Source organism: Drosophila obscura, unplaced genomic scaffold, assembly GCF_018151105.1.
Source record: "Drosophila obscura isolate BZ-5 IFL unplaced genomic scaffold, ASM1815110v1 contig_37, whole genome shotgun sequence".
In the NCBI taxonomy this organism is placed as follows: Eukaryota; Metazoa; Arthropoda; class Insecta; order Diptera; family Drosophilidae; genus Drosophila; species Drosophila obscura.
This window is the reverse complement of record NW_024542825.1, coordinates 813,305-840,677: the sequence shown is the minus strand read 5'-3', so window position 1 is coordinate 840,677 and position 27,373 is coordinate 813,305. Positions and strand designations below refer to the sequence as shown.

General features: G+C 43.2%; 4 protein-coding genes across 6 annotated transcripts; 2 read left to right on the top strand and 2 right to left on the bottom strand.

Moving 5' to 3' along the window:
* Positions 1-349: 349 nt before the first annotated feature.
* LOC111079602 (fidgetin-like protein 1) lies at positions 350-2,735 on the top strand. Its single transcript, XM_022374843.2, has 7 exons — positions 350-582; positions 657-1,128; positions 1,186-1,385; positions 1,439-1,557; positions 1,620-1,909; positions 1,972-2,391; positions 2,449-2,735. Exons 1-7 carry the CDS (start codon positions 449-451, stop codon positions 2,566-2,568), a joined length of 1,755 nt encoding a protein of 584 aa, XP_022230535.2. The 5' UTR covers positions 350-448; the 3' UTR covers positions 2,569-2,735.
* Positions 2,629-22,620, bottom strand: LOC111079584 (fibroblast growth factor receptor 2). 3 transcript variants are annotated; one of them, XM_022374816.2, is made up of 15 exons: positions 22,361-22,620; positions 7,098-7,415; positions 6,928-7,033; positions 6,618-6,848; positions 6,337-6,520; positions 5,031-5,263; positions 4,908-4,948; positions 4,688-4,839; positions 4,582-4,621; positions 4,340-4,505; positions 4,111-4,265; positions 3,782-4,049; positions 3,602-3,728; positions 3,419-3,524; positions 2,629-3,345 (listed from the first exon to the last, which is right to left on the bottom strand). In XM_022374816.2, exons 2-15 carry the CDS (start codon positions 7,362-7,364, stop codon positions 2,980-2,982), a joined length of 2,442 nt encoding a protein of 813 aa, XP_022230508.2. In that variant the 5' UTR covers positions 7,365-7,415; positions 22,361-22,620; the 3' UTR covers positions 2,629-2,979. The 3 variants fall into 3 exon arrangements, with proteins under 3 accessions (XP_022230508.2, XP_022230516.2, XP_022230523.2); XM_022374824.2 differs by having other exon boundaries at positions 4,340-4,502; XM_022374831.2 differs by lacking the exons at positions 6,337-6,520; positions 6,618-6,848; positions 6,928-7,033; positions 7,098-7,415; positions 22,361-22,620 and adding an exon at positions 5,653-5,675.
* Positions 11,915-14,414, bottom strand: LOC111079622 (facilitated trehalose transporter Tret1). Its single transcript, XM_022374880.2, has 5 exons — positions 14,103-14,414; positions 13,450-13,682; positions 13,201-13,331; positions 12,701-13,053; positions 11,915-12,624 (listed from the first exon to the last, which is right to left on the bottom strand). Exons 1-5 carry the CDS (start codon positions 14,173-14,175, stop codon positions 12,005-12,007), a joined length of 1,410 nt encoding a protein of 469 aa, XP_022230572.2. The 5' UTR covers positions 14,176-14,414; the 3' UTR covers positions 11,915-12,004.
* Positions 22,621-24,242: 1,622 nt separating the features above from the next.
* Positions 24,243-26,428, top strand: LOC111080596 (coiled-coil domain-containing protein 96). The gene is made up of 2 exons (XM_022376304.2): positions 24,243-24,473; positions 24,549-26,428. Exons 1-2 carry the CDS (start codon positions 24,293-24,295, stop codon positions 26,348-26,350), a joined length of 1,983 nt encoding a protein of 660 aa, XP_022231996.2. The 5' UTR covers positions 24,243-24,292; the 3' UTR covers positions 26,351-26,428.
* The last annotated feature ends 945 nt before the right edge of the window (positions 26,429-27,373 follow it).

Below are 27,373 nucleotides of genomic sequence, written 5' to 3'. Positions count from 1 at the left end.
CGTAGTTGCTGTACGTAGTTAGTTTCAGCATTTAAGCTAGCTGCGCGCCGCGTCCACACTCACACAAATACACATATCATAACGGATCTTTCACTAGGGCTGTATCGTTGCCGAAACGATAGTATCGATATATATATTTTTGAAGTTCAGTATATTCTTTCTGCGGTCACACTGTATATGACGTGCAGATGGTTTTAAAGAAGCGCAGCGGCAAGAAAAAAAAGATAAATAAATTAGAAGACATGTCAGCACGGGAACCATAAACGCCTGGTAGCATAACCACCTCTAAAGACTGCACATCATCATCCAAAGCATACGGACAGGACACAGGAAGTGCAGGAACGGAAGAGGGAGGGGAGCGACGCCGCATTCCACTACATTGATTTACACTACACTACATTACACCCCAAAATTAACAATTGTTTGCATGTTTAAGCAATAAAGCAAAATGGACAAAGCACCCGAGCAATGGGCCGAGCTATATGCAGCCAACGAAGCAATTTGGCAGGCAGAGCAAACCACTGCAAGCAGTAAACAAAATGCCTGGCGCACGCAAAGGATATTGCTGGGCCAAGCAACGCGGTAAATGCATGTCAATTGACGCACACAAGCGGCACGGCACTGAATTAACCTTTTACCTTTACCGCGAATTGCAGGCACATTAATGATGCAACGCATAATGCTGTAATCAAAGAGCACATGGATAAGCTGGAAAGCGACAGGAGCTCGGAGGCAATCATTAAGCAGCGCTTGGAGCGATGTCAACAGATTATAAAGGGCAGTCGTCGTCGCGTCGGCTCCGGTAAAACCATGGAGCTTAGCACGCCACCGACCAGCGTATTTACGCCTGACTGCCGTGGCGCCTACGAGAGTTGCCAGCACAACGAATTGGCTTTAAGCGATTTGCAGAAATTACGGGCTCCCGGTGGAGCGCACAATGAGAGTGGCACGCGTAGGCCAATCCCAGCAACAGGACCTCTGGCATCTGTGGATACAGCCCCTAAGCCGATTAAAGGCTCTCATCGTAGTAGCAGCTCAGGCTCAGTTGCGGCTGCCGCTGAGGACTCGGATCCGAATTGGTTGGGCTTTCGCACTGCACGCGAACAGCAGGAGTTGGACGATTTAAAGGTATGGTCGCGTGCATCGACGCACTAGCAAATGCTTAAAGCTTTTTTTTTGTTGCAGAAAAAAAGGGGACCAAATGAAAATGCCGCACCATGGGATCTGATGAACTACAAGAAAAAGAAGCCACCGAGTGAAAATGCCGCACCAGCCGATTCGATGAATTACAGCAAAAAGACGCTCGGCGGCCGGCGCACTGTGCACTCAAAGTATGTGCCGCCCACGGATCAGGCCCTGGAGCAGCATGCGAACCGCAGCAATGGGTGAGAGATGAAATTTCCCATGTCAGCATGTTCCACTAATTCCAAGCTCGCAGCAGCGGCAGCAGCAGTTCGAGTGGGGGCAACATTCCCATACCCGACTCACTCGCACATCTCGATGCCAAAATGGTCGAGCAAATCATGAGGGAGAGCATGCACAACTACACGAATGTGGGCAAGTAGTGTAGGAGGATATTTCGCTTTGACACACGATTCAAATATGCATTTAATTTGCAGCCTGGGAAGATATTGCCGGCTTGGAATCTGCCAAATCCACATTCCTGGAGGCCATCATACTGCCGTTGCGGCGTCCCGATTTGTACAGCGGCCAACGCCGTCCGCCACGCGGCGTTTTGTTATTCGGTCCGTCCGGCACCGGCAAGACAATGATAGCCAAATGCATTGCCTCGCAGGCCAAGGCTCGGTTCTTTAGCATCAGTCCCTCCACACTCACCTCCAAGTGGGTGGGCGAGTGCGAGAAGCTGGTAATGACATTATTTGCTGTGGCCGTGGCCCATCAGCCAGCCGTAAGTTATTGCTATATTAATTCCTGCTAAACCTGAACTGCAATTCCCCCCTCCCCCCGCAGATTATCTTTATCGATGAGGTTGACTCGCTGCTATCGAAGCGCTCTGCCAACGAGAACGAGAGCACAATGCGCCTGAAGAATGAGTTTCTCATACATTTGGATGGCGCTGCCACCAATGCTGAGGATCAAGTGCTGGTGGTAGGTGCCACCAATAGGCCCCAGGAGATCGATGAGGCGGTGCGTCGACGCTTTGTGCGTCGCTTGTATGTGCCGCTGCCCACCAAGGAGGCACGCCAGCAAATCATTGAAAAGATCATCGCCACAGTGACGCACAGCCTGAGTTTGCTGGAAATACAAGAGCTGGCTGAGCTCACGGACGGCTATTCGGGCGCCGATGTGGACAGTCTGTGTCATTATGCACTATTGGCTCCATTGCGTTCCATTAGCTACTCCCAGATGGACGTTATACAGCCGCATCAGGTAATACAGTGGTCGGGTGTCGCGTCGTGTCTGTAAGTGAATTTATTCTCTTTGCAGCTGCCTGCCGTGAGCATGGAGGACTTCAAACAGGCGCTCAAAGAAATTACCAGCTCTGTTTCGCAGCAGAACCTTCAAAGTCTCGTCGAATGGAATAAAACCTTTGGCAGCACACGCTGAAAAAAAAGGGCCTTCAGTGCCCATTTAATTAATTGAAGTAACTTCACTAAGTTCTTTTTGTTTTTGCTTCTTTAATAATACTTTGGAAAGTATGTGTGAACACGAAGTAAATGTACAAAGATTTAAATTTAAAGATGATGCCCATATTTTGTTGGGAAAAACTCACAGCACATCGAAATAACGTTTCGTATACATACAACAGTTTGTGGGTGGTGCCCCACAGGTTAACTAACTAATAAGCACTTAATTAACTAACTATTTACATAGAGAACGGGAGGAGGGTGGCTAACAATGCAAAGAAGCAACCAGAAACTACAATCTATAGGAAAAAGCGTTTCACATTCATTTAATTTAATTTAATTTAATTTAAAGATAAGTATAGTAACTAGCAAAAAGAGTACGACTACTAACTTATGGACTATCCTTAGTCTCTCTAATCGGCGGAAATACGTAATCATCACTCAGACTGTTAATGTCCACATATGTGGTCTTTGGGCTCAACACCCTGTACAGGGCATCGAATGTCGGCCGCTCCTCGGGCTCCTCCAGCCAACACTGCAGCATTATGGTGTACACCTGTGGCGTGCAAATGTCCGGCCGCTGCAGCCGATTGCCCGCCAGCAGGTAGGGTATCAGCTCGCTGTTGCTTATCGTTGGATAGGGTGAGGCGCCCAGCGTGCCAATTTCCCACAGCACCACGCCATACGCCCAAATGTCGCTCTTGCTCGAGTAGACATTGTCGCGTATGGCCTCAATCGAGAGCCAGCGCAGTGGCAACTAACCAGGAGAGAGAGAGAGAGGTACATGTAATGGGGTTAAACAAAAAAAAAATGCTACTATTCCCCCTTACCTTACGCGTCTTTGTGTTCGTGTAAATGCCATGCCGCGACAGACCGAAATCGGATATTTTTAAGGTCTTGTTATTGTCAATTAGCACATTGCGCGCTGCCAGGTCGCTGTAAAAAGTATTCGCACAAGGATAAAACCCGAGCTTAAGCTTAAGCTTAAACGTAAGCCCCCAACCGACGCTTACCGGTGTGTTATCTCCTGTTCTTCGAGGAACCGCATGCCATTGGCGATTTGCAGGGCAAAGTTGTGCAACTCTCTGTTGTCCAGTATATATTCAAAGGGCTCCTCATCCTCCACAATGGTGTACGTGGCTGAAAATGCACATTATGGCCATTATGTTGGCTTTATGCTGTGCTTAACTTACTTTCGGCAAACGAGGGAATGGGCTGACGTCCTGCCGCCGGACCCAAGCCATTGCCTGTGTTGGTGGGATTGGAGCTCTCGGTGGAGTTGGGCAGCTCTATGCTCTGGCTGGATGCCTTCAATTCGATATAGTTGACGCTCTGCGACTTGGGCAGTCCGCCAGCAGAGGTGGAGATGCCCCTGGGCTGGATGGGCTTGCAGCTGGTATAATTCGCATTGCGTAGCTTCAATTTGCTAGCCTCCTGCCGCACCGTACGCAAATAGCTGAGCTGTGTATGGTACGTAATGCGTAATTTTTGGGGAGGCAGAGAAATTAATGAAATTTATTACCAAATTGCCACGCCCCACATACTCCATGATCATGAGGTAGGGCGCCTTGATGGTGGAACAGCCCAGAAAGCACACCACATTGTGATGCGTGCCCACGCCCTTGAGCATTTCGATTTCCGCCAGAAACTCTGCCACCTCATCGGCCGTGGGATTCGCTGATGGGCCATAGCGTGGAGAGAGAGAGAGTGTCACACATAGTCGCTTGATGTTGGCGTCAAAAAATACTCACGTTTCAGCTGTTTCACAGCCACAATTGTTGTGCCTCGCATGCGGCGCAGATTGATGGCTGTGGCCTCGTGGACGCGTCCGAATGCGCCCTCGCCCAGCATGCGACCCATGTGAATGGCCGCGTGCGGCACCTCGAATATATCGGCCAGACCCAATGCCTGCGACTGCTAATGGGGAGTGCGAATGGAAACGTTAGCTTAACATAGAAAAGGGTAGGATATTAATGCGTTTGCTGGCACTCACCTCCACATACTTGTCCACATAGTTGACGTTGTCCTCCATGCTGGAAAATGGAAATGGCAATTAGCTTGGGAATCTGGGAATTCACTTATACGACCCCCCAACTCACTCGATGGCGGAGGTGGCAAAGGTTTGCATATAGGTCTCCTCCTTCTGCAGCTTTGCCTTGGTCCGGGCACGTCGACGGCGCATCAGCAGCAGTGAGAGGCCAGCCAGAATGATGGCAATGAGCATCGCACTCATAATGATAATGGAATTGCTCTGCGAGTAAAACGATGGAGAAGAATCACATTAAATGATTACCGACGTTGCCCTTTGTCGAGTCGTACCACATTATCCTCGTCCGTGAGCACAATGGGATTTGCTGGCACTGCAAATATGAAATGTCATTTTGTACATTTATGTGTTGGGGTGACAGTTGGGCAGTTGTGGGTGAAGAAGCATCTCCTTACCTGGCACCTTGGTAACGCTGCGCGGCCCCTCACAGCCCGATGTATCCATGATGACGGCCTGCAGATTTAGTGAGGCCTTTTCCTTCAGCTGTATGCCCAGCGGCAGCTTCATGTTACCCTCAAAGCCCTTGGCCGTTGGCTTGAAGTTCAGCTCACTCAGATTATAGACACGAATCAGCAGATTCTTGAGTACGCCGCCCCAGGGCAATGATGGATTCATTTCCTCATTTATTCTGCAAAACGAGCGAAAATGCAATGCAAATTTATGGATATATTCTTACTGCTATTCGACTTTAAAATAATAGTAATTTCGTCTCTTGCTGCTGCTCGAAAACTGGCCAGCTCCCCTCCGGCAACAGTCAACTCTGATTTCCTGGAATAATATGGCAAAATTGCTGCAGGCTGCCTGCCAGTGCATCATCATAAATTGAGGCAACTTTTTGACTAACAAATGCTGCTGACAGCACTTCAGGGAGTGAGTGCCCCTCCCCCACTATGTGACCACACAGCTCGTACAACATACATATATTATTGAATTTAATTTTGTGCAGCAGTTTGCCACTGAAAAGTGGCATTATTATAATTAGTTGCTCATGTCAAGGGGTCTGACGCCTCATTTTACCTGGCCATGCAAAAGGCCAATTAATCTGCCTGCTTAAAGTGAACCAAAACTAATGAAAGCAAAGAGAAATTCTGTTAAACGTTGAAACTTTGCACAAGCGCACACTGGGCAAAACTGCCAAAACGGGCGATATTAAAGTCATAAACTTTGAAAATAATAAAGCTATATATTTTCGAAATTTAGATTGTTTGAATTATGGTAAGCTACTAGTCAAATTTATTGAGTCTAAATAAAAAAATCAGGTAAAAAAAAAAGAAGAAGGAACGTGTGAGTCGCTTCGGGGAACGCGACTCTACTTTTAAGCCCGTACTCAGTCAGTATATAACTTTGTGAGCTTATGTTTTAAGTAGAATTAAAAAAAATTTACATCTTAAATTTGTTCGCTACATTAGTTAACTACATCTACATCTACAATGTCGATTCCACATATAAAATATAAATTATACATACACAATGTAGATTCTACATCATCTCACTATACCCCATAACTCTTTTTGGGGTACGGGTATGCAAAATTTGAATTTCCATCAAATTTTAAGTTTGTTTTTTTTTTTTGCACTAGAAATGTTGACTTTTCTTCCGATAGATTGGCTGGTTTTTCCCCCAGTGTGATACGTGGCGTAGTGCACACTGTTCCTGTTCAATGTTCATGTTCCTCCCATCCCCACCACCCACTTTACTCACTTTAATTGCATTTTGTAGGAACGCAGCGTATCGTGCAGCTGACTGGCCTGCTCCTTGCGCAGCTGCTCACTGGCCTGAATCGAAAAACTGATGCTGATGGTCTCGTTGGTTAGCATTTTGGCTGCGGTCAGGACCTTGGGCGGTGTTGGCGCCAGCTGGCAGGAGCACTTGCCGGCCACACATTCTACAAGAATAACACAGAAAATGTAGAGCAGAGTTCGTTGCTAAATTCCATTTAGGATGGGGTAGCGGTAGCGGTAGGGTTTGTGCTTGACACGCACGTGGTATAAAGATGCGAGTGGAGCGTCGAACGAGCGCATTGGATGTCTCCACGGTGACTGTGTACTGGCAGCCGAACATGTAGTTGCAGTCAACAGACTCCACATTTAGATTGGGATTGAGCGGCAGGTAGACATAGCTGGATGGCTTCTCCTTAATGCCGTACTCACTGCAGGGCGCGTCCGGACAGCGTGTGTTGTTCACGGCATTCACCAGGACGTTGTAGGAAGTGCCTGGGAAATTAAAGAGCACAGCATGGGACGTGTAAGGAAGGACCACTTGAGCCGGGGATTTCTGGAAGGGGAGACTCACCTTCGGGCAGGTTGTCTTGCCAGCGCACCTGAATGCGCGGTATCTTCTCCATGTACAGAGTGACATTGGTGCTCAGCTCCGTGATTTCCCCATTGGCTGGCAACGTCTGTTGATCGCACGAAACTTTGGCTACTCAATTCTGATATCTAGTGTCTAGTAAATATACTCACATTGAGGCGTATCCTGGTGCCTGCTGGCTGTGGCTGTGGCTGTGCCTCTGATGCTCTCTGGCTCTCATTGCTGCTGCTGCTGTTGCTGCTGTTGCTGCTCGCTTTCCATTGCCCATTTGGCCTGGGGCTATCCGCAATCGTTGCCATCGTTGTCGTGGCACTGCTATCAGAGGCAGCTGTACTGCAACATATCAGCGCCAGCAGCAGCATCGTCCACTGCTGTTGGATGCTGCTGCAGCTAATGCCAAATGTGTGAGAGAGCCGCATTTTGAGAGTTCTGATCTGCTCATAGTGGGGTGTGTTTGGGTTGGGTGTTCACTGCAATGCCAAAAATGTACACAAAAGCAAATTAATTCAGTACAAAGTTGGGGCCTCGTACATCGGAATTGCTAGCATATTTTAATGATTTTATATAGGCAACCCCCCAGGGCTGGAATTTCAAACTAATCAAAAATCGATGCTATGCAGCCAGTCAGGCGTTAGCTATTGAAGCCGCAAACGTTCCGTTCTAGCCATTTATGCAGTGCATAAGCTGAAAGCCACACGGAAGCTGAAGCGTTTAAGCTGTGCGTGTGCCGATTGTGCTGCCCCGCGACTTACATATTTTCGCAGGCAGGCTGCGAGGCGTGCGAGGCTGCCTGTCTGTGGCACGTAGCATACTTTTGTGCAGTGCTGCCTGGACACCCATAGAATGCAACAGAGCAAGAGCAAGCGACATTGATAGTGCCAAAGGCAAACAATAAAACAAATACTCACATTAGCCAGGGCTATGAATCATGAGTCGCGTGCCTTTGCGACAGAAATAAAAACACAAATAAAAATCTTCTATGTATAAATATTTGAGGGCACTGAGACACTGAAAGAAAAGCTTTGCATGCACCCAATTAATATTTATACATTTATTTATTATTTATTTTATTTATTTATTTATTATCTGTACAGCTTGGAAGTTCTCTGGCGCTCCACCTCCACAGGTCACATGAGTGAAAGATGAGCAGCCACACGGCAGTGGCAAGTAGACGGCGAAGATGTTGTAAAGTTGCTTGTGCAACGCACAAGTGCAACCAATCACGCCCTCACCGCCTCACCACTACCCGAACTGTCTGTACCGTGCCTGTAGGGTAAACGGATGTGTTGCCCTTTACTCGTACGTGAGTTCTGTGTGGCACGTGGTATAGCCGCCTGTTCTGCATTACTTCTCAAGGTCTCTGTCACGTGTTCAACATCCATCGCCCCGTGTGTCAGCCAGCACACTGCCTGTGTGAAGCTGTGCTGTGCTGCAGGGCCTTGGGCCTTGCAACATTTCTTGTCTTCCATTGTGTGGTGCAACGACGACTTGAGCTCGCCGAAAATTGTGAAACTCTCCACGATTTTGCGATACTTTTCCGCTGCATATTATATGAGCCAGTGGCGGACCTTTAACGCCTGCTTTATATGCCTGCCGGTGGTGTATATATCCTTCATTCTATCTTACTGTTAGTAGCTTTATCTGTTGTCAGTGCAAAATAGTCTCTCCGACTTTCATAGTCTTTTTATATGTATCCCTCTGGAGGGATCAGATATTTGCAGCGCAGAGCACTCAAGTATTTTTGCCCGAATAAATCATATAAAAATATATTTCATGTTCCAACTGCTGCTATGCTATACACAAGCGTCTCTTAGTATTAATGCTAAGCAGCTCAGCGCACAATAGATAAAATACTTTGAATTAATTGGATCGCTTGATTCAAAAAGTCTTACATTTTATAATAAAATATAATATAATATAAAATAAAATTTATAATTTATTTATAAATAAATAAATAAATAAAAAATAAATAAATAACAAATAAATAAATAATAATAAATAATAAATAAATTTATAATTTATTTATAATAAAAAATGATAATTTTTATAGTTTATTATTATTTATTTATTTGTTATTTATTTATTTTTTATTTATATATAAAATTTATAAAATTTATAATTTATTTATAAATTATAAATAAATAAGCAATAAAAAATAAATAAATAAATAAATAACAAATAAATAAATAAATTTATAATTCATTTATAATAAAAAATGATAATTTTTATAATTTTTATATATGTACTATATTATAATTATTTTATAATTATTATAACACAAACTAACGAAAAGAAATATATATTGTGATATATATTTAAAAACAAAAAAGTACAAAAGCAACTCGATTTTGTATCCTTTCGTTTTCGTTAAGTTTTTTGGGCAAAAATGCAATCAATAATTAAATGGGTTGTTTTCGTGTGCCCCATTGAGTCGAAGCTGAAAAGTCATTTGCCATATGCGCAGTGGGTGGCAGTGGGGGGGGACTCTGTGTAACAAGCCCACCCCCTCTCCGACATACCTTTAACGTTCCAGTCAAATGCTTAACGTTCCAATTACGACCCCGCAACGCCTAAATTCGCGCACAAAATGTGTCATTAAATTGCGAATGCAAACAAACAAAGTCAAAGCGCAAAACACGACAGGAGTCGGAGAGAGCGAGAGTGAGTGAGAGGGAGAGAGAAGGCGGGAGCGAGAGAGAGAGAAGGCAGGAGCGAGAGGTTCAAATGCTAAGCACTAATTATCAAATTTCTAGGCAATTAATTAGTCGCGAGGCCCCGAAGTTCCCATGCCCCGTTGCGTTTTTAATTTAACAAATATTCCGCATGCGACGCGTGATGTCGACGGTGTCGAATGGCAACGATTGAGGGTCATTTGTCCTTGTTTCACATAAACGCTTTGGTTTTGTGGTGTGGTTAGAGATGAAACAAAACACATACAATACATTTGTAATAATGTACATGCATATATGTATGTATATTTCATCGTACACATAATAGAAATTCCTAATCAGCCATTCACATTCCAAGCATTTCTCCTTTCTGGGACTTTGAGCAAATTCATTAGAGAAGTACGAAAACAAAGAGCTTAAATAGTTGACTGCACTCAAGTTACTGTTAAAGTTGTTGAAAACAAAAAAAAACAGCGTGGGTAAACACCATTTTACAGCTGATTGCTGATATTAAGCAATACATACATACATACATACATACATACATACATACATACATATGTGCATATGTACATATGTGTGCATATTTCAGTTGGAGATGCACGCAGCAGCTTTAAGAGAGCAACAGCACTGTTAACACTGTTAGCACTGTTAACACTCCCCAGGTTACCAGCCTGTTAGCGCTCCGCTGCCGGTAACAGCGCACTGTAAGCGCTCTCTCACGATCCCACACGGCGCTCGAGCGGCCTTAGCTTTGCCAGCTAAAACCGTTATGTTCCAAGCGGCCGCGCGACAAGAATGCTTTAATTATATTCGTGACACGATACTCGTCCATCTCTAACTGCTTTTAAAGTGTTTGTTGCTCTCTCCCTCTCTCTCTGTCTGTCTCTTCCCCTCTTATCATTGCCCATTATTATCACTTTCCTGATCATTACGGCTGGCCCCCCCCCGCTTCCATGTACATTGCTGGCAATTTGCCTAAGCGAAGTGAAGTAGCCTGCGTACTGTTTGGGCTGCTGCTGCTGAGTGTTTTGGTTTCAACTTTAAAGTGGGGCAAGTCTGAGTGGGCCTGGGCTCTGGCTCGGCAAAATGTTCTTATGTTAAGTGCACAAACGAATTATTTTGATATCAATTTGTATTTTCCAACATCTCATTTACCAGAGATTTGCTCCGAAACACCTGAAATTCCACTGCTAATTGAAAGCGTTGCAACTGAACTATATACATATGTATATTGTGGTTGTTGTGTCCAGTGGTCAGGTACGTGGTAATTAAAACGAAAATGCCCCACACACAGACAGGAAATTACATTCTGCCCGATGCACAAATTAAATGTGCAGCAGCGCAGCACGCCGTAAAAGGATTTATATTTGATTAAAATAGTCCAAAATCCAAACCAAAAATAGTTTTACCAAGTACCAGAATAATCGAAATAAATGCGTGACAGATTTATCGATAAGAAAGTCAAATCTATGGGTTCCAAGTGATTAAACAGTATAGTATATAGAAAATGCCGCTGATAAAGAGGCTTTGAGGCAGGACACACACCTGCTACCTCCAATACACTTGTATACAATAAATGTGCACAAATAAATAAAATAAAATAAATAATAAAACTAATGGTAGGCAGGGAGTCTTCCACTGCATAATGATGAGTCAGGGCAGGGCAGCGCAAAATGGTATGAACCATAAATAATGAACAAAATATACACGAATCACAATCGCATTCACCAATCCCAAATCACAAATCACAAATCAGAATGATTCAGCAGGTTGTACCCCTAAGGTAAAGCTTTATTTAATTTATGCTTGGAGTATGGAATGGAAAAGTATATGGAAAAGACATTTTCAGTGGGGCTGCCATGCTCCTGCCATTTTATGTTTGCAAAGATTTCCCATTTGCGAGCACGCGTCTGACGCGTTGGCAGCAGCCACTTAACGAGCCCCAGCCCCAGCCCCAGCCCCAGCCACAGCCACAGCCGACGTGGGCTGGGATTAATGTGCGCGCTTATAAATGATAATACCAACAGAGCTAATTGTTGACATGACATTAGCAGCGGCAATGACAGTGGCAGTGGCAGTGGCAGCGGCAGCTGGCAGCAACAGGCGCTGTGCCAAGTGAAGCCAGTGGGTCATAAATCAAGAGCCATGTCAGTGTCATTTTTATGGGGGAAGAGAGAGAGAGAGAGAGAGAGAGAGCTCTTCTAGCCCTAGCTCTGTGGAGCTTTGTTTTGTTTTGGTTTAACGCCCCCCCCCACCCCACAGGCAGGAACAAAACAAAACACGAGCCTGGCAACTGCTGAAATGAATACCGAAATACTTTATTCGCCAAGTTTGAGGCTGTGACGGGGGCACGGCTTAGTCATACTCTAGGGTTTCCCCGCTGCAGCTTAATCGTACATAGACCTGCCCTTGGTCTCGTCCACGAACACCACCACATAGAAGAGGCACAGAGCAGCGACAGAGGCGCTGAACCACATGGTGGCGGCCAGGCCAAAGTGGAACATCATCAGCGGAAAGGTCTTGAGCGAGGTGAAGGCAAAGAAGCTGAGGCAGCCCAGACAAATGCTGGTGGCCACCGCCCGTATCTTCTGCGGCAGCAGCTCCACCAGCACCACCATTGTCACCGAACTGACGCCCACATTGGCAATGAAAATGATCAGGGCCATCAGGCTGACGGGCAGCCAGGCGGCATAGGCGGTCAGATCGGCGTCCGTTTCCTCCGCATAGAAGGCGTACAGGCCGAAGGCGGCGGCACCCAGGCCACTGCCGGCACAGGACGCGACCAGCAGGATCTTGCGGCCATAGCGATCCACCAGATACATGCTGGCCAGCGTGCCCACAATTTGCACGGCGCCAATGATGATCGTGTTGGTGTTGGGATCCAGCTGCGTGTGCACCACATCGAAGATGTTCGACATGTAGTTGATGAAGGCAAAGGTGCCCGTGAATATCTGAGCTATCATCAGCATCAGGCCCGTGGCCATGGCCTTCAGGGCGCGCCTATTGCCTGCATGAAGGCCACAAATATTGTAAACACCCGTGGAGGGAACTTCCAGTTGCGGCTCAAAGTGGGGAAAACTTACAGAAATCGGCCATGGTGAGGCCCACGGAGCCGGCATCCTTGCTGCGCTGCTGTATGGCCAAGTGCATTTCGTCGAACTGCTTCTGATAGTCGCCTTCCTGCTGCTTGGTGACCTGCGGACCATCGCAGCGGCGGTAGTACTTGAGGGCGCGCTGTGCCTCCTCCACGCGCGACCAGACGAGCAGCTGCTGCGGTGTCTCCGGAAAGCGGGTGGCCAGGAACAGATAGAGCACCGGCAGGCCCACCACAGCGCAGGGTATGACGTGATAGGGTATGTGCGAGGCGACAATAAAGCCCACCATAATGCCCGTGTTCATGGTGAGGGTGAAGAAGGAGCAGAGACGCCCACGAATGCTGTCAGAACGGAGCAGAACAGAACAGAACAGATGAATAGCTTCTAGCGCTGCCAACTAAAACAATTCCAATTGATGGATGAATCGATGCGGCAGTCTGGACAGCCCAGCAGATGACAGGCACTCACACACACACAGAAACACTCACCTGTTGTCGGCTATTTCGCCAATAAAAATGGGCAGCACTACGAACATGCCACCGCCTGTGAGACCCGCACACACACGCGCCACATACAGCCACTCGATGCTCTGGGCAAAGTAGAACAAGAACCAAATGCACTGCAAACGAGAGGTGGTGGGGTGGGAGAGGGAGAAGAAACATATGACACATGACATGACACCTTAAGCTGCTGCCCCACCCCCACTTTCAATGGGGTTGGATCATCGTTACACCCACCGTATTGGGCAGTGCCAGAGCATAGAGCGACACCTTGCGCCCGTAGCGATTCATCACATAGGAGAAGGAAAAGTTGCCGCTAATGCCGCCCAGGCTGATGGCAGCGCCCAGCCATGAGGCCTGGCCCACATCGATATGAAAGTCCAGCGGTGTATCCTCCGCGGAGAGCAGCTGCGGCAGCATGGGCGAGAGCCAGCCCAAGGCAATGCCATGGCAGAAGGTTATCAGCGTGGCTACAAGTAGATCAATAAATTACATCATTCATTTCAAGCGCTCATCCCAGCTCTCTTCCCACTCTCCCACTCTCCGTCTCTCCGTTGTCAGACGAGTATGTGTAAGAAACACCCATTCAGTTGGGGGAGGGACTGGAAATTCCCATGTCAACAGCTCAAGCAGCTCATTTGCATAGGCTGGCGACACCAAATTGAATTTTGACCCATCAACATGTTGTCCTGCCGTGAGTGGGATAGGCCGGACGGACTGGCAGCTGTCTGTCCCTTGACTTAAAGTTGATTCCATGCTGCTCATTAAATCCCACACAACATTTCGGTGGCCAGAAATTTTCCATGCCTCAAGTGGATTCCCGTAAATCTTTTGCTTTTATCAACTGCTCAAAAGCCCCACCCCCACCCCCACCCCCACCAAGCACATACCACTCAGTGTGACGAGCAGCTGGCGACGGAACTGCCGCTCGAATATGCCCGTTTGGAATATGTTGAGAAACATCTTTTGGTTTGGGTTCGCTAGAGTTTTTCTAGCCTAAATATGCTACAGGTTTTAATGCCTTCTTTTTTTTTTTTGGTTTGTTTTATCACAGTTTTTTGGGGCTGCCGCCCGAACGAAGTCGCCTCTAAGTAACTTTGAAACTCGTGCGCGAAAATCTTAAACTCTGGTATCCTTTTTCCATGCTAGACTCTGGCGTCTTGGTTCGTTCTTAGTTGATGCCAAAATGACTTGTGAAATAGCTGCTGACGTTCCATTTATACTGGGCAGCAGGGGCATATTAATTATATGTATCTCTCTGCTCTCGTATCTAAATCTGCGTGTAAACATTTACAAGTATTTCATCTAAAACAGCAAACGTATTACGCAGATATCTATCTCTCTCTCTCTCTCTCTCTCTCTGTGTGTTGGCTTGCGAACGAGAAGTTTCATCAACAACAAAAAAAATGATTATCTGGCTGGCTGTCCGGTGGCGGTGGCTAAAAAAGCTGCTGTTTGGTTTCTTTTTTTTTATTTGCCACTGTAGTACCCTTGTATATCATACATACCACCTGTGGGTGGGTACGGTAGTCAGCCGTCTCCGGTTGCTTGGGTTACTATCTCCGAGCTCGTGAAATATTTGACAACGGAACTGACGCCGCTGGAAAACGCTGCGTGCGTGCGTGCGTCCGTGCGTGCGTATCGTGGCAGGTGGGTGGCGCGAAAAAGTTACCGTTTCAGCTGTGACGTTGATGCATGGCAAAAGTTGCTGTTGTTGCCCTGACCTAGGTGAATTTACGAGTAGTACGTACGTACCTACCTACCTATATCTGCGTAGTAAATTCGTAATTAAGTAACTCATCAAAGGGGTGCGATGAGGCGCCTGAGTGCTGAGTGGAAAATAAAGTCACACTGTTATGACTTTTAAGCACTTTAGGGCTAAGGTGACACGGTTATGGCACAGCCAGGTGGGTGGGTGGTGGGCGGGGGGGGTTGTGGTGTGGGGTGTTAGTTGACGCCGACAAGAACAAACACTTAAAAGAGCTTTTAGGTAGGGTTACTCGTGCCGGGTTTGTTTGACACTTTAAGTTTTCGAATTTTGTGTTGCTTTTATTTTATATTTACTTCTATTTTTGTATATATTTATTTATTTATTTAGTTATATTTTTTTAAAATTTATTTATATTTTTATATATAAATATTAAGTAGATATACAAAAAATATAAATAAAACAAATATATACAAAACTAGAAATAAATATAAAATTAATACATACATATACATATGTAAATATATTTTATATTTATTTATTTATAAATACATTTAAAAAAAAATTATTTTTTTTATAAATATTTATAAATCAAAAGTAAAATGTATAAAATAAATATTAAGTAAACAAAAAAATTAATATAAATAAAACAATTATATACAAAACTAGAAATAAATACAAAATAAATATAAATAAATAAATAAATATAAATTATATCTATATATATTTATTTTATATTTATTTCTAGTTTTGTATATATTTGTTTTATTTATATTCATTTTATATTTACTTTATATTTATTTATTTCAATGTTTTTAGCTGGCAAATTGATAGAAATAATTTTGCGTAGCTTTCGCTGCGCTAGATAAAAGTTAAAAATGAACATCCACTGGCCTGGAGCTTTGGGCACATAATTTATGATTTATTTACTTATTTTATATTATATATATATATTTTAAAATTATTCTATAATTTATTACGACACATTTGGGCATGGAACAAACACCAACCAACACCCAAAGCGCTTTGTTTGACATTGATGTGGGCACCCAGCCAGGCAGTGACAGTGTGTACACACTTCAAAGCTAATTTTCACACAAACAAAAAAAAAAACAGCAGCCCCAAGTGTTATTATTTCCAACATAAGCAGAGAATGACTTGGCAGCTTTATTTTTATTTAATAAAAAAATGCACTTGCGCCAGCAAGTCAGCATCATCCTTAGGTTGCGCCTGAAACTGACAGCCTTCAATGACGAAAAACTACGAGTAATAATAATTTTCCATGATATCCAGTCGCATATTGGAATTTTAACTGCGCTTGTCATATTGCCAATAATGTGACGCATTTCATCAGCTGCCAGCAGAGACAAGCAGCAGCAGCAGCAGCAGCAGTACCCAACCCAACCCAACCCAGATAAGGCACTGGGGGGGAGGCAGGCAGCAGCAGGCAGCAGGCAGCAGGCTAGCATAAACATCGAATAAAGTTCATTTAAAAGTCGTGTGATAAGTCCAAAGAACATTGCAATCAATAAAAAACGGCGTAGGCAGGCCCAGAGAGCGCCGTGACTTTTCAGATATTATACACATTAAATACAGCTTACTGATAGCTTCGAATATGGGCGGGGCTTGCGGCTTTCGGCCGCGAGGATTGCCCATGTCTGGCCGGGCTGACAGCCTAAGCTGTGTCAAGTCGGCGTCACAGAGCCAAGACGATGGATAGTCATAAATTAAATGCTTGTGCTTTAATCAATTGATAATTTTCCATGCGCTTTGGCCTGCCAGCGCTGCCAACTTAATGCCAGCAGCAAACAAAACAAAGTAAAATCAGACAAATTAAAACACAAATATAATAATTAAAACAGTAGAGTTTTGGCACTGAAATACCCTTTGCTTTAATTTATTTTTGCTGCTCAATGTTTGGCTAATAAATAAATCATTAAGGCCCAATGGGTTTTAAGTAATTAATTTAATTTATTTAATTAAAATAAATAATGGCAAAAAACGTAGCACCTTGCTATAATTTATTTTTGCTGCTCAATGTTTGGCTAATAAATATGCTAAGCCGTTTAACTCATTAAGGGCCAATGGATATTTTAATACCCATGCAAATATTGAGACTCGAATAATTTAATTTAATTAAAATAATATAATAAAATGAACAAACAAAAAATACAGTAGAGTTTTGGTACTGAAATACCCTTTGGTATAATTTATTTTTGCTGCTCAATTTTTGGCTAATAAATATTCTAAGCCGTTTAACTCATTAATTAATTAATTAAGTATTTAAATACCCATGCAAATAGTGAGACTCCAATCATTTAATTTAATTAATAAAATATAATATAATGAATAAAAAAAACATTAGAGTTATGGCACTGAAATACCCTTTGGTATAATTTATTTTTGCTGCTCAATGTTTGGCTAATAAATATGCTAAACCGTTTAACTCATCAATTAATTAATTAAGTATTTAAATACCCAAGCAAATAATGAGACTCCAATAATCTAAGCGCCAAACTGCTGAAAGATATTGCAATAATTATTTTTTGTCAAGTAAAGAGCAAAGCTTAAACTACAAGAAGAATTTTCCAGCAACATAATTTTTTGGTTGTTAGCTTAAAAATTTCAGCTGCGTAAACAAATGTTTTTTATTGGTTAAAAAATTACTACAAAAAAGGTTTCCCAGATTTAGATCAAGCTAAAGCGATTTATAGATTTATTTGATCAATGAAAAACCCAACATACCCCTGATAGCCGGGTATCAAAGCCCACCAAAAAAAAAACAAAAAAAAGAGGTGCCGCTGCCAAGAGCAACGACTTTAAACCCTTATCGCGGGCTGTCCTGTGTGGGCCCAAACACATATGTATGTACATATGGAGCACTCAATGCCGCCCGAACTTATGTGTGATACCGAGTATGTATAGAACCTTGTTGGGGTTTTTTTTTATTTGTTGGTTCGATCCGTTTCGATACGATTCCAGTTTTGGCCGCGTCACTTTTAGGCACTTCTCTTTCTCTCACTCTAATCGTTATCGCGGCGGCACAGCACTCAGCACTCGATTTATTGATAAGTTCAATTTGTTTTCCATTTTACGCCAACTTGAACAAATTGTTTTGGTTTTTGCTGGGAAAACGAACACACCACACACGAAACAACACAAAACAACACAAAACCTTTTTTTTTTCCAGTCATGGAAATCGCATAAAAAGCTGGAAAATTAAATGCTGCTGCTCGATCATATGATATTGATAAATTTAGCAATTATTGATGATACATAGATGAATATTTTATAGAAAGAAGTGACTATTTTTGGACTTTCCTTTGTTTAGAATTTGATTTTATTTCGGTGCAGACTATGGGATGATAAGAGACTGGCACTGGGACTGGGGGACTGGCCCCAAATAAACCAAAAACAAAAAACTTGAAGTGCGCAAAACTGAACTTTACCCTGGAGCATGAGTACGCCCAAAACGTATATGAGAAATTCCCCCAAATTGCAGTTGTATATCAATAAAGTCCTATGGCCTGAACGGTCAATGTACAGGTCAGTACCAAGTTCATTTTGTTTGTACGTATATCAAATGTTTTAGTGAGCATACGTACACTGATAGAAAAAAGGCATAGTAAAAATAACTGCAATCATATTTGTATTTAAAATGCCATTTTTAAATACAAACATAGTAAAATTTAATAGAATTCACTTTGATTCAAATATAAATGTATTAAAAATGCTTTTTTAATACGGTCATATTTAATCTAAATACAAAACATTTCAAAATAACTATAATATATTAAATTTGTAGTTTAATATGTTTCATATTTAAATTGAATATTATTATGACTTGATTTCAAAATTTTTCTTTTAAAATCCAAAGGAAAAACTTTTTATTTTAAATATTCCATATTAAATGAAAACAAATATTTTTTTTATTTATTTTAACTATGTTTATATTATTTTTTTATGTCCCTCGAATTCCAACTAGTTCCAGCTGCTCCTGCCTTGAATGCACAGTAAAATTATCTTAGCGCAGGGGCATAATCACAACCAATGCAGTCCTACTCATGTTGCGATTATTTCTAGTTGAAAACTTTAACCAATTCACACCATGAGGACTTGAAATGTAATTTGCGTACGCAAAATAATAACCAATTAGTTAAAAATGAATATAAATATAAATATGAAACATATTAGATTTATATATGAAACATATTAAATTTAAATATGAAGCATATTAACATTAAATATGAAACATATAAAATTTAAATATAAAAACATATTAAATTTAAATATGAAATATATTAATATCAAAATTTAAGTGAAAAATATTCAATTTTAATACAACCACTCTTGGATGAAAATCAATGGCATAAATATTAAAATCTAAGTGAAAATATTAATATTTCAGGGCTTTTTTCTATCGGTGTACATACATGCATACGTATTTTGTGTGCATTTCTTCATAAAACTTAAATAAACATGCGGAATTACGTATTCCATGTGCGAATGGGTTCATTCACATGCAAACAAAAGGGAGAGACCCTGCGGCTTTTCAGAGAATTATGTTTTGTTTATGCGCTACACGCAGTTAATTAAACATAAAGGGAATTTCATATGTGGGGAGTACTCGTATGTAAACCACAATAACACAAGAACACTGACCTGCAAATAAAGTGCATGCCATAGTCGTACATATAAAGGTACCAAAGAAAAAGAGTCGTAAAAGATCCTAGAACCTTTGTAAGAATTTGCATTATTATTTAGCCATTTATTATTATATTTGTTTGTTTTTTAGGCACTGTAAACGTAGGTTTCCATGGGTAATTAATGCTCTAGCTACAGCAATTTAAATGAGTTTCCATTTATTAGCTAACAGTCTTTGTATGCACAGCCTCCAACATTCTCAATTCATTAAAACTTTATTTAAAAAGAAATTTTGAAGAACTTTTCTACTACAAGGGGGGTGGGGAGCTGCTCCCACCTGCAGCATGCTCGTTAGTAGGAAAAAAGCAATTTTAATTGAATATTTATGAATGTTGAATGTTCTTTCGTTGTTTAAGTGATGCAATGAGATTTTTACACGTAAAAATCTACCAATCCCTTTTTACGTAGAATTTTTTAAAACATTTTTAAGCTCACATTTCCAAAAAGACTTTCCACATGCGAGTTATTTTCCAAGTATTTAATTAACGGGGCGAAAAAGAATCCTTCCCGGAATTCCCCCTGGGTACGCCACTTGACATTGTTCTTTTTGGTTTGCTGCACTCTGGAGTGGTACCTAAATGGTACTCCATTTCACATTTGCTTTCATTTAAGAGCATTAGCAATTGCCATACAGACTGTAGTCATGGGATACGAATCTCTATTAAAGCAAAGAATTTAATACCGTTACGAGTTAGTGCCATGAGATTTATTTGTAAGCCTTTTTTTTTTTGGCAGCATTTTTCCAGTCATGCCAAGCAATGACATAAATTGGCAAATATTCTGGGAAAATTCGTTTAAATATTTTATTTGCGATTTCCATGTGTTAATAGTCGCAGGTTGCGGCTGGGTGGGGGGGTGCACGTATCCATGTGTTTGATTGTCCCTGAGGGTTTTTTTTTTTTTTTTTTTGTTTTGATTGCTCGTATGGGTTTGACTTTTTTAAGCTTTTCAGAATGTCTGTGAACGGAGCCAATGGCAATGACTATTCGTGAAATAATTGATGAGATACGAGAAGCACAACGACTGCCTGCCAGCCAGCCCCGCGGCACTACGCCTGCCTGCCATTGTATATAACACGATTTAGCTGTATTTGTTAGATAGTAAATAAAAAAACTACAACAACAAGAATGCAACATAAACGTAAAAACAAAGAGAAAACGAACGAACTATGACGTCTGGCGAAACATCTGCGTGAATTTTGAGGCTGGCTTTTGGCAAACAGAAAAAATGTTGTGGCAACAAATTCGAAAAACGAGCAAGGATAAGGGCAAGGGCACTATCGGGAAACAAGAGTGCAAGAGCAACAACGAGTAACTCACTTAAAGTCACTTAAATCCATTTATTTATGTAGAAAGGATTGGCATAAACTTTAATCTAAAATATAATTGTTTGGTCAAAAGTTTTAGAGAGAAAACTTTGAAAAGGGTTTTTGTTTTACTTTCAAATATTTACTATAATATTGGGAAACTTTAAGCAAATTTTGGTATAAAATCAAGGACTACGTATGTACATATTTATGTAGATGTAAGCCTGCAGCTGTAGTGCAAACTCTTCGTTTGTGTTTTTGTTCAAAAATTGCCGTGCTTTGTCCTGCTCCACTTTTATGTTGGGGGAATGCCAGTAATTAAATAAAACCAATTAGGACAGCATGTTTGGGGGGTGGGGTTACTTTAAGTACATTGCGTGGATATTCTGGCAAATTGTTTGGTCTCTCTTTGCTGCTCTCTCTCTCTCTCTCTCTGCCTAGCGGGGCAGCAATTATTTATCAATTTTAGCGCGTGTTTAAGTAGATTAAATGCTGCTACTTAATCATGTGCTGACTATACGTGTACATATATGTATTTATTATTGCTATGTATTGTAACTTTTGTTGACCATGCTCTCAACAATAAATAACATGCTTTTAAGCTGTAATAAAACAAAGTGTCGTGGGGAGAGAGAGAAAGAGCAGCGCGACAGAGGCAATGCCCAGAGAGTGCGATAATTTTTAGTTCGATAATTAGTGGAGTAACTAAACTGACAAAATACTACGCAAGAGGTGTGTGTGTGTGTGTGCTGTGTGTGTGTAGTATATAGCAACCCAATCGCACACACAAACAAACAGTGAACAAATGGCGACACTTTGCTTATCACTTAAAGTGTCCGCTGCTGCCGAAAAGCAACAAAAATAAATGTGAAAAAATTGTGAAAAATATATATACATATATAACCCTAACCATAACCGTAACTGTAACTGTAGCGATCGAAGGCACAATCTAATAATAAAAATAAAAAAAATTGAAATTTCCCAACGCCCAAAATAAAAGTGAAAGGGTGCGGATGTCTCATCACTTAATGGGGCGGGGGTTAGGGCGCCACCTGAACCTGAATCACAGAGAGTCACAGTCACAGCTGTGCGATCTTGTCGCCTATCTAGATTGATCAGTGTCAAATGGGTAAATCAATTGCGCCGTGCGTGTGTGCTTCAATTGAAGCGACGATCATCAATCAGCGCAGTAATTCACTTCAATGTGATCAAAAATAATGCACCGAACACTGAGAAATTATTTATTGGGAATTGGGAATGCCAAGAAATTCCACAACATTTTACCTCACTCCTCGATGCTCGCGGCAAGCACATGGGAGTAGAGGGGAGTCTGCCTATCTAATCGGGCAGCACATGGCCTTGTCGAAGGCAGTTACACTATAACCAAAAATGGACAGATCTAAAACCCTTAAGTCCCGGCTTGTACTTACCATTTGGTTTTGCATGCTGCAGCCACTTAGCTCTTAAAAAGAGTATCCAAGTCCACAATTAATTGTTGACTTTTCCGCCGATGATTGGATGGATGATGGGGTTGAAAGCTTTCAAGGTTTTATTTGCGTTGATCCAACACTTACGTATGTGGATGGATATGGAAATGGATATGGATTTGGATATATATGCTATTTGTTTTGTTTCTTTTCAATTGTAAACAATTCGCACATCGAATTTGTATTATTAACAACACAAACACACACACAAATATTTGAAGAGCTATTTTTAAAGTGAAGCCAAAGGAAATGCGCAACACAACAAACAGCAATTATTATTATTAAATAATTTGGAATTTAATTTAAATATCCGCTTGGCCGTTTGACCGTTTTGGCACTTTTATTTATAGACACTCACTCCCCGTAAATTGTGTATATTATATGTGCACTTTTGTTTACAAGTTTTCTTTCTTCTAAAGTTTTACTCTTGAGCGGTTTTACGCTGTGTGGATTTTCTCCTTTATTTCTGTGAATTTTCTTTTGTATTATTCTTTCATCTTTTTTGGTTGCATTTCATTCATTTAATGGCACGCTCACAATGCAAACACAAATTCAATTTTCACTTCCGTTTCCGCTTACACTGGCCAACAGCCACAAAGCAAAATAATCCTCTCACAATTTCTATGCAAATTTCTCTGGCTACGCGTCACTAATAGCATTTCCATTCAGATTTCACTCTTCAGCTTTTTTCCGCGTCACTTGTCCGCAATTTGATTTGGAAATTCGGCTATTACGATTCGAATAATGGCGCCGCTACTCTGGTTCGGTTTTAATGGCAACTGACGCGACGGGCGGCAGAGAGATAGAGAAAGAGACGTGGAAGCAACAAGCGTTTCTGCCGGAATGATAACAATTGTTAACGTTACGAGCTGCCAAATGTCTTGGGCGAAAATGCACGACGAAAGCTCTGGGGGGAAAAAGCTCCGGCAAAAACGCATGTTTCGGCGCGTCTAAAAGCTGCCCATACGCCGTGCCATACCGCGTACCTTTGCTGTGCGTACAGTAGGCATCAGCTACTAAAGAACAGCTGTCTCAATAGCAAGAAAATATGCAGAAATACGCGTAATATTAGGCAAGAGTTTTCTGCGGTAGGATGAAGAAATTTTTTGAACATCCATCAAGCGAAAATTTTTAGATTTTTAGATTTTATTTCTGATTCTATGTGGCTTTCATTGTTTCTGAAGCAGCCCATTAAGGCGCATAAATCATCGACAGGCTATCAATTAATTAAACGATAAGTCGATTCTTCTTCGGCGCTGATTAATAGTGGTACATACATATAAAAACATACATATGTATTTGTGTGTGTACTAAATATTTAGAATCAAACTTAAGCTGTAAATATTTCAAGCTGAATTTAGTAATAAGATGGCGATGCGTGCTCATTCTCAACTCGCTCTCTCGGCTCTCAGAGAGACAAGCAAGCAGTCCTTCCTTGTTGTTGCCTGCTGATGCATGCTGAAAAACGGCACTCGAAAGAGAGCAGCTGGTGGCGTTGGTGTCACATTATTTTAATCTGATCCACACAATACCAAAAATGCATAAAAGAAGCTTACATAAAAGAAGCAAATATCAAACATGGCAATTTCTTGCAATATAAACACGCCGCTAGTCAATAACTGAGTGAACTCAGTGAAGCAGTAGAAAGCAGTCGACGCCAAGCAGTGACTGGATATACAGCACAACCTCACATTGCTCCGATTTCTCAATCATTGTAGCCGGAGCTCCAAACGTAATTTGCTGCAGCAAATATTCCATTATATTCGTAGATCTCGTTCAGTTAACTTCAGTTTATATTTTATACTAGACTTTTTTTTTGGTACATTTGTGATTAAAGTGAAAAATTCATTGATTCGCTCGCTGCCACGGCTCAAGATGACATTTACGTACAAGGATCTGATAGATGTGGCCATTGGCACACCGGAGTCGGGCCACGTCAACTTCTATGCCCTGCACGTGCTGCTGACCAACTTGGCACAGAAATTGGATTGTCTGGATGAGATTGTGGAGCAGGATGAGTACCTAGCCTCCAATATACGCATGCAGAGCAGCATGAGTGAGTGTCTGCCGGGGGGACTGTCACAAGGGATCGTCCTGATGCCTGCCCTTTCCTTTCCTTTCCTTTCCTTAGTGACAATGCGCAGCCCCTGCTCCAAGTATCGTCTGGTGGGTGGTGCCGATGCGGAGGAAGCACCCGCAGATGCAGCCGCTAGCGAAGCACCAGCCGAAGAGGCTGCACCACCGCCCGCTGAGGAGGAACCAGCCGCCGCAGCTCCAGCAGAAGAAGCAGCAGCTGCGCCCGAACCAGAACCCGAGCCCGAGCCCGAGCCAGCAGCAGCGCCTGAGCCCGAGCCAGAACCTGAGCCAGAGGCTGCACCCGAAGAGGCGCCAGCAGCCGCAGCCGCAGCCGAACCTGAAGCCGAGCCAGAGCCAGAGCCACAGCCCGAACCAGAAGCGAAACCAGAGACGCCCGCCGTGGCATCCGAGCCAGAGGTGGCGCATGCCGGGGCAGAGGATCAGGTGGAGCCACCGCTAATCTCACGCGCAACGTCGCGCACCTCCCAACGCAGGTCGCACGGGCGCCTTGATGGCTCCCTGGTGGGCAACCTGACGCGCCTGGAGAAGCGCATGTCCAAGGTGGAGATGCACAAGGAGCAGGCCAACATGGAGATGCAGACGTTCGTGACCACTATGACGGGCCAGATGAAGCTCACCATGGAGCAGCTGAACAATGTGACCCACCTGCTGATCGACCGCAAACCCAATCCGGATCGCTTCAAGCTGCTGCGGCACATCGCCCGACAGCTGCGCGTGCTGATGCGGGCCGCCGACGACGAGGTGTCCATCAGCTGGACCAGCGGCGAGGCTGTCATAGAGGAGATGGAGGCCATGGAGGAGGAAATGGAGGAGGAGACGACGGTCTCCACCACGCCCACGGAGGCGGAGAAGCCCGAGGAGGAGGAGACCTTGGATCTGGAGCAGCATCTCTGCTACTCGCCCGATCGCATGCTCAACGAGCTGCTGGAGCTCAAGTCGCAGTTCTGCGCCCTCACCAACAAGACCAACGAGCTGGCCGCCGCGCTGCTGAAGCAGGACGCGCAGCATCTGATGGACAGCATGCAGGATCTGCAGGAAACGGTGCGGGAGATCAAGCTGTATATGGCCACCAATCGGGAGGCCACCCAGAGCATGCTCACCCAGGTGAATGCGAATGTTGCGCAGATTGTCCAGCTCAAGAAGTCCGTTACGCACCTGGACGAGATGAAGATCGACAAGACGGAGGTGGAGCTGCTGCTGGCCGAGAAGGTGGACTTCGATCAGCTGGCGACGAAGGTGTCGCTGGAACAGCTCGAGGAGTACAAGGCGCGGCTGGAGAAGCAGTTCTGCGAGGTGCGCCACATCATCAGCCTGAACGAGAAGAACGTGCTGCAGATCATCGACCATCTGCGCATGACCCTGGGCATCGATGCCCTCGAGCTCGGACTCAAGGACTTCCGCGAGCTGATCGAGAAGCGTGTGGCCATGATCGCCGAGGCGCTGCAGAAGTACATGGAAATGACCAACGATGACTGCGCCGCCGCCGCCGGGCGGGTCAAGGTGCTGCAGGATCTCGCGTGCATCTCCTGCGACACGCCGTGCGTGATGCGCACAGTGGAGCGCTCCAAGGTGCCGTCGCTGCCGGCGGCCAAGGGCTCGTCGGGCCTGGGGCCGCTGGTCACCTACGAACTGGGCCAGATCCGCAAATCGGGCATCATGGGCTACTACCGCAAGGACGAGTTCCCCCACTGTGCCAGTGCCTGGACGAAGGGCACCGCCGGCGCTCCCATGGTCAAGTGTGTGCCACGCCATGCGGGCGGACTCCACACCACCCACACCGCCGACGATCACATGCAGAAGGTGGTGCTGTCCAAGAAGACCTCTGGCTGGCGATAGAACGAACCGCAAACATCAGTTGAACTTTTATTTCTCACGTTACTTTCGACACGATTCAAAACTAAATTTACAATATTACGGTACTGTTTTTACTTAGTTTTTCCTCCATGCAAATCCACTTAATTTAAATTTGGCGCCCCAGCAACCAATATGCCATGGTTTGGCAGCCCGCAGCAACTACGAATTGTACGAGTCTGGCAACGCCACAAAAACGACGTCACATTCGTTTTATGTTGTTCTTGTTTGAACCTTAATATATGAAATATATGGTTCCAGTCACACTGGACAGCACCGAAAAAACAAATCAAATAAAATATTTATTTTTCAATATCTTAAGATAATTTTCAAATTGACCGCCAACCTCCATTTAGCGTACAAAATATCGATATTTTTCGCTCTCAATTCGTGGAGAGTTTGCAAAAATCGCTCTCAATTCGTGGAGAGTTTTCAAAATTTGCTCTCAATTCGTGGAGAGTTTGTCAGTGGAGAATAGAGTGTTTTTGTGGAGACTTTCCCCTCATTTTCGTGGTGTGGCAGCATGCTGCTGAAATTGTTCCCATACAAAATCAAATGTATCTTACGGGAACGCGTATGGAATAAAGATTCATTGTTGCGTCATTCCATACGCGTTCCCGTAAGATGCATTTGATTTGTATGGGAAAAATTTCAGCAACATGGGGAAATGAAGTAGCAGCATTGTTGTGCAACTTTGGCACGGAATGAGCAACAATCTGCATACCTTGGGAAAATGGATATTATGGACTTGAGATATTGTTTGAATTTTCAGGCTCCAATTAATGCAAAAACTACTCAGTCTCTGTTCTAAAGATATTAAGAAAGTTTTGCAGCTCACGGGTTCCAATAATAGGTATCAGAACTGGGATAAATGTATATATAAAACACAAATATATTCATTAAGAGGTTAAAAACATGTCAATCTATGATAAAATCATAAATAATGTTTCAATGGAGCTTGGAATAAAACATTTAACATCAATTAAACGAAATAAGGTATACAAAAAA

What these genes read in the sequence shown, in the direction of transcription:
- LOC111079584 (XM_022374816.2), bottom strand. Translation starts at nt 7,364, where the DNA reads ATGCGGCTCTCTCACACATTTGGCATTAGCTGCAGCAGCATCCAACAG. An exon ending in CAGCGTTACCAAGGTGCCAG is followed by an intron (nt 4,949 to 5,030) that starts GTAAGGAGATGC and finishes TCATATTTGCAG; the next exon opens with TGCCAGCAAATCCCATTGTG. An exon ending in GGCTGTGAAACAGCTGAAAC is followed by an intron (nt 4,266 to 4,339) that starts GTGAGTATTTTT and finishes ATGGCCCATCAG; the next exon opens with CGAATCCCACGGCCGATGAG.
- LOC111079602 (XM_022374843.2), top strand. Translation starts at nt 449, where the DNA reads ATGGACAAAGCACCCGAGCAATGGGCCGAGCTATATGCAGCCAACGAA. An exon ending in AGGAGTTGGACGATTTAAAG is followed by an intron (nt 1,129 to 1,185) that starts GTATGGTCGCGT and finishes TTTTTGTTGCAG; the next exon opens with AAAAAAAGGGGACCAAATGA. An exon ending in ACGTTATACAGCCGCATCAG is followed by an intron (nt 2,392 to 2,448) that starts GTAATACAGTGG and finishes TTCTCTTTGCAG; the next exon opens with CTGCCTGCCGTGAGCATGGA.
- LOC111080596 (XM_022376304.2), top strand. Translation starts at nt 24,293, where the DNA reads ATGACATTTACGTACAAGGATCTGATAGATGTGGCCATTGGCACACCG. An exon ending in ACGCATGCAGAGCAGCATGA is followed by an intron (nt 24,474 to 24,548) that starts GTGAGTGTCTGC and finishes TCCTTTCCTTAG; the next exon opens with TGACAATGCGCAGCCCCTGC.
- LOC111079622 (XM_022374880.2), bottom strand. Translation starts at nt 14,175, where the DNA reads ATGTTTCTCAACATATTCCAAACGGGCATATTCGAGCGGCAGTTCCGT. An exon ending in CTCTGGCACTGCCCAATACG is followed by an intron (nt 13,332 to 13,449) that starts GTGGGTGTAACG and finishes TCTCGTTTGCAG; the next exon opens with TGCATTTGGTTCTTGTTCTA. An exon ending in CCTCACCATGGCCGATTTCT is followed by an intron (nt 12,625 to 12,700) that starts GTAAGTTTTCCC and finishes GCCTTCATGCAG; the next exon opens with GCAATAGGCGCGCCCTGAAG.